At 35.9% G+C, this 6,000-nt stretch overlaps 1 protein-coding gene across 3 annotated transcripts in view; it reads left to right on the plus strand.

Annotated features, from left to right (window-relative positions):
- Nucleotides 1-5,512, plus strand: part of ASAH2 (N-acylsphingosine amidohydrolase 2) — a 62,192-nt gene extending 56,680 nt beyond the window's left edge. For 2 of the 3 annotated variants that reach the window (XM_033129739.1, XM_033129740.1), the window contains 2 exons: nt 1,290-1,378; nt 3,369-3,614. In XM_033129739.1, coding sequence (XP_032985630.1) covers nt 1,290-1,378; nt 3,369-3,558 — 279 coding nt within the window. In that variant the 3' untranslated portion in view covers nt 3,559-3,614. Of the gene's footprint in view, nt 1-1,289; nt 1,379-3,368 lie in introns of all 3 variants that reach the window. The other variant, XM_033129738.1, reaches the window with a different exon arrangement.
- Nucleotides 5,513-6,000: the final 488 nt, after the last annotated feature.

Here is a 6,000-nt window from a genome sequence, read left to right on the forward strand (position 1 = left end):
CAATACGTTTTGTTAGTAAAAACCATCACATCCTCACCACTATTATTGAATGCTTACTATTTGCAGGTACTAGGCTAAGTACTTTACATGCATTATCACAGGCATCTAATTTACTCCTCACTGACACCCAATGGGTTCTGTTTTATTATCCCTATTTTACTGAGGCCTAGAGAGATTAATAACTTATATTATCTAATTGTGTATCTGGAAGAGGTTCAGGTTGGGAAGTAGGGAGAGAAGGGCCATATAATTGACATATGCAGTGGTCTAGACTTGTTGTCAAATCTGTACTCTAGACTTATACACTAGTGGTACCCACTCTATCTCCTATCCCATCTAAGGCCTCCTCTCTTCCCTAAAGGGCCAGAAATAGCTCTCTTTACACGTCACCATTGTTATGAAAACTTCCTTATTGAATATAATCTATCAGTTGAGTAATTAGAAAAGAATTTGAAATAATCCCACAGCCCAGCTGTAAATAAGGGATTCATTCAGTAAAGGTTTATTTGAACACCTGGAAATGGCAGGTGTAAGGGGTTATGATGGATAAAGGTAAATTAGAGACCAGTTGTGCCCGAATGGCCATAATTAAAAGGGTTTTGTGGAAAATTGGAGCTGTATGGCCTCTGTGTCTTTTAATTTGTTATATTATTCAAATCTATGCTTTGTTTGAAACCAAATTCTTGGTCTGAAACAACTTATTATAGCAATTTTCCAATGGGAAAATAAAATTTGCTTATGCTATGTTTTCTAGAAATCCATTATGACGAAATATTGGAATTGTTTTTAGCACCCAGGACAAGAAAGATTTATGCATGCTTTTCAATTCGTTCACTTGGGAAGCTGTATTTACTAATAATTCATATATCTGCAAATGGGAAAGATGAGGAAACTTTCCCATTTTCTTTTCTAAATCTTGAGGTGACTAGAAAAAGTCTTAGATTATAGATTAGTAAACATGTCATGAAAAGGTTTGACTTATGCCTTTTTTAAATCTCAAGTTTTGTTTTGTCTCCTTTTCTCTAATTTCCAAAATTTGCTATCATCTCTGAAATTCTGCTTCATTCAATTTTCTAAAAAAAAAGTTATGGTTTTTAATAGACTGGATAAATTAACATTCTGAAGACATTGCATAGAATGTTGAGAACTACCTAAGAATTTGAATGAAATTCGAATACATTTTCATACAAGGTCAATGGTAGGTTAGCATACAGTCAACAAGAGTATTTACAGACAGGTTCCTTCTGTTACTCTTCGATGTCTGATCAGTTCTGTTAATTGCATTCCAGACCCATCAGACTTTCCTCACCGTGGAGAAATATGAGAGCATTTCCACAACGTGGCAGATAGTGCATAATGATGCCTCCTGGGAGACTCGGTGAGCATGTCTATTGAATATTTTGTCTTTCAAGCCTTGGAAACAGTTGGTTAGTAATGCAGGGGAGACAAATGGGAAGACTGGCTCAATACATGATATTAATGATATCAAATTCTTAAGGAGCTGGCTGGCCATATTCAGTTGATTTATTAGACTTCATTTTGTTTATATTTTTCTACAAAACAGTGCTTTTGTAAGATTAGGTGCTAATGAGGTTATGACCTCCATTCTTATAAACATCTGTTAATTTAGTTTTTTGTGTGATCACAGACATTACCCTTAAAACTGTCTAGCCTTCTTGCAAATTGGTTGAAAGGGGGCCTGGTTGAAGGTGTGTTGAGATAGCTCTGCAGAGCTTGACATTCCTTCTGGGAAAATAACGAGTCTATGCATGTATTGTGTGTTTATATATGGTCAATGATTCTTCGTTTGAATTACTAAAACATGAGAAGCTTGAGTGTTTAAGTCTTACTGACTAAAGTAAGAAATATGCTCTTAGAGTTTCTTCAGAGAGACATATATCTCTGTGCCCTTTGTTACCAAATATTGAGCTGAATAGATATTTTGATGATTTGAACATGTGTCTAAAATAAGAAAATATTTCTATTCTCAATTTTATAAATTTTACCACAGGACAGTGGCATGAGAGTGGGCAAAATTTTTGCCGATTTATTTCTATTCAGATTACCTATAACGAATCATGATTACCTATGATTATTTGTATGTTCGTTGGATTCACAGAGCTAACTGAAAATACAGATTTGACCATGTTGTGGCCCATTTGATAACCATATATAAATATTGGCATAATCTTCCTTGTGACCTTTAGGACTCTAAAGGGTATGGCTGAATTTCAAACAAGTCATAAATGCATATTGATTGTTAAAATAAGGTTATACAGATAGTGTAAAAAGACGGATTTATTTTCAAAAGCCCCACATCAGAATAGCAGTCAGCACTGAGGGTATGTATAGACCTCTGCCCTGTTCATCAGCAGCAGAACCATCAGCTGTTTATTGAGAGCACTGGGCCTATCACGGAGAAACATAGAAGGTTGAGCACACCTTTTGTGCCCAGGGGATTTATCTATTGATATCTCTACATATTTGAGGGTATTGGTCAGTTAACTCATTGTATCTCACTGTACCTAGAGGAGCATCTGAACCCCCTGTCATGGTCTACAAGAACCAATGTGATCTGACTTTATCTGTTTCTATCATCTCAATTACTCTTCCACAGTTTTATTATGCTCTAATTCTACTGACCTGCATTCTGTTCCTTGGCTGTACCAAGTTTGTTCTTGCTTCAGACACTTTGCATTCTATGTTCCCTCTTTCTAGAATGTTCTTCCTCTAGCTATTGTGGGTTCAGTTTAAATGACATCTCCTTAGAGATACCTCTGTGTTCCTTTCATCATTTCACTTATCACTTTTAAAATTATTTGTGGTTTACTTGCTCATTGCCTTTCTTTTATCATTGAGAAACATGGAAACTTTGTCCCATGTCTTTCTTGCTCCATGAATCTTTGGATCATGTCTATCTTGCTCACTACTGTATCCTCAGTACTTCTAGAATAGACTCTGGTACATATGCTCATTAAACGTATATTTTTAATAAACGAATCTCGTTGCAAAAAGACGTGTCAGTTGAAGTAGAGGATGACAAGGGCTAAAAGGATGCTATAGAAGTTCTAAAGCAGGAGGCATCTGTGTTCTGAATATGAGGTAAAACTTCCTGTGATGGATATAGTTTAGGTAGTTTGAAAAGTAGAACGAGTAAAGGTATTTCTACAAATGATTGTTCATTAAAGGTTCTCTTCTAGAAAGTATTTATCTCTATTTTGTTCATTGCTATACTCTCAAAAGGTAGACTTAGTGCCTTGCTTATGGTTGGTGCTCCCTGAATATTCGTTTAATGAGTAATACATTGTTTTCTAATCACACATTTTTAAGAGTAAAATTGGGTTTGTTTGTTTGTTTCCTACCAACAGTTTCAATTGGCACAAGGGACTCCTGGGTCGTAGCAATGCAACGATAGAATGGCATATTCCAGATACTGCCCAGCCTGGAATCTACAGAATAAGATACTTTGGACACAATCGGAAGCAGGACTTCCTCAAGCCTGCTGTCATACTTCCATTTGAAAGCACTTCCTCCACTTTTGAAGTTGTAACTACTTAGTAAAAAGTTGAAAAACCATTTAAAGAGCAGCTTTGCTCTGTATAATTTCTATAACTGATTTCACATGAATGTAAACTATCATAATGACATCTATAAATGTCCCAGTTTGGGGGTAGATAGTTTACTGCTAACAGGACAGAGGGGTGTGTGTGTGTGTGTGTGTGTGTGTGTCCCATTTACCTTGCTCTAGTAGTTTTGTACCTCATGGTCTACAGCATGATTTCCCTTGGGACCTTATGGCTGTTTAAAGGGACAGTTCCCTAATATGAAACCTCTGAAATGTTAGTAAGAGTGGTTGAAGATGTGTGAACAAAGGTTGAACTATTTATTTATAGAATTGTTGAATGATAGCACTGAAAAGGTTTAAACAGATCATCTAGTTTGAGCCTTTATTTTGTAAGTAGGAAAATGAAGTTTTATGGATTTAAGATTAGCAGGAGGCTACAGGATATTTCTCCCCGTTACATTTTAATACACTATATGAACATTGACCATAAGTCTATTTATATAAATGTAAATATAGAGAAAAGTAGCATGAAAACTAGCATACCAGTTTTTCTATATTGAGCACGGCCTTTCAGAGCAGTCACTCTGGAGTTGATATGCCTAATCCAGGTTTGTTGTTGATGCTCAAATCATTTCTAGAATTGCCTTCAGAGCCAAGTTATAGAAAGTCAGATTTGTAATATTTTGATCATGCTTTGGTTTTCGTAAGTGCCCTTATCCTACTAAATTGTGTCTCTTATTCATCAAACTTGTTCTAAGTGATTTTTGACTATTTCCACTAATGAAATTTACCCCCAAACCATGAAGCGTTGCCATTAATGTGGATAAGAAAATGAAAGTTATTGGCTTAGAAGGGAGTCCTTAAAGGGGAGGCTATAAATTCGTTTATTTGCTTTTTTATCACTCACTTACTAACTCACTCACTTACTCATGGACCCATCCAATCATAAAATATTTATTAAGACTCACGCTTATACCCAGCATTGTGTAAGTGCCTGTACAAGGACAACTAGTGAGATCAGTTGGTGAGATTACATTTTGGATAAATGTATAAGTGTTAAAGGTGACGATTTTGAAGGAAGAAATAATCAATTTGATACGTAAATTCTGGAGAGGCCTTTAAAAATCAGTAATCTTCAAGTCACATCTTTTATTATCTGTGTTGGGTACTCTAATTTTGGGGGAAAGAGTCTCCAGACAATTTGGAAAAAGCTGTTTGAAAGTTATTTGGGGACATTTTGAAATACTCGTCCTAATGTCCCAAAGAATGAGATATAACAATCTGATAATTGATTGCCTGAAGGTTGTTACTAGTTGCATTTAAAGTTATCTAAGTTCCTTAGGAGTCCCAGGCTGCAAAATTAATTTCCAAAAACCAAGTCATACTTTTGTATGTGTATAAAAGATTTAGCATGTTAGGAAAAATCAACCTTTATTTCAAAAACAAACTTCAAAGTTTGAAAATAGTAATGACATTAGTAATGATAATGCTAACATCCACTTACGTAAGACTTAAACATATTATATTGCATTAGAATGAACCTGGAATAATTTTTGATGAATCTCTAGAGACTGTGTCTGTGGAAATTAACAGTTGGAAAATTAGCTAATCAGGATTTGAAAAGGCATAGCGATCTTTTTTCCTAATGACCTCACAGTATTTGGTGAAAAAGTTCAGAGACCTCAAAGAGCAGGTAATTCTGAAAGTAGCTGACCAGACAGATGAATTAAAGTTGAACTCCTGATGTGGTTTTAGAAAGTATTTCTTGTGGCTCAGAAAAGTTTTCAAATCATTTTCCACCACCTCCATACCTCCCGTTGAAGCTTTCCTCAATCAGCCCGTGTTCCCTGTTGTTTACTTGCATCTGTGCCAAGGCAGCCATTGTATTGCCTGCTCATGATCCTTCTGCACCCAGCCCTCTTGTCTACCAGTACTCTTGGCTCCAAAGAACCCACGGAAACCTGTTTTCTCACTAGCTGCCATCTCTTCCAACCTAGGCAGTTCCATTTCTGCAGTGTGTATGTAAAAATAAGACCAGATCCCTGCATTATAGATACCATAGTGATTCACTGGAGCATAAGTGAACACGATGAAGAAGCTGATCTGATCTGTTAATACAAAAACGTAGATTCAATCTGTGTCGATGGCTACTGCTTCGAGAGGCTTATTAGAGCCAAACTGTGTGAAGAAAACTCCTGAAATTGGTGGAGAATGTGGAAAAAAGGGGGTTGGGTTGGTGGGAGAAGTTTTTGGGACAAGATTTTGTTTCTCATGTCAAAATGTTATTTCATTTGTTGTACTCTGTCTACTCTAGTTTTAAGGGTACTGTGACTTCTTCAAAAAGTGCTGAATGGTCCCTCTATATTTTTCAATGAATATTATGTAAATTGTCAATATTAAACAGAATGTTTAATAATAAATTAATAATTACGCTG

This window comes from Rhinolophus ferrumequinum, chromosome 16, assembly GCF_004115265.2.
Source record: "Rhinolophus ferrumequinum isolate MPI-CBG mRhiFer1 chromosome 16, mRhiFer1_v1.p, whole genome shotgun sequence".
NCBI lineage: Eukaryota > Metazoa > Chordata > Mammalia > Chiroptera > Rhinolophidae > Rhinolophus > Rhinolophus ferrumequinum.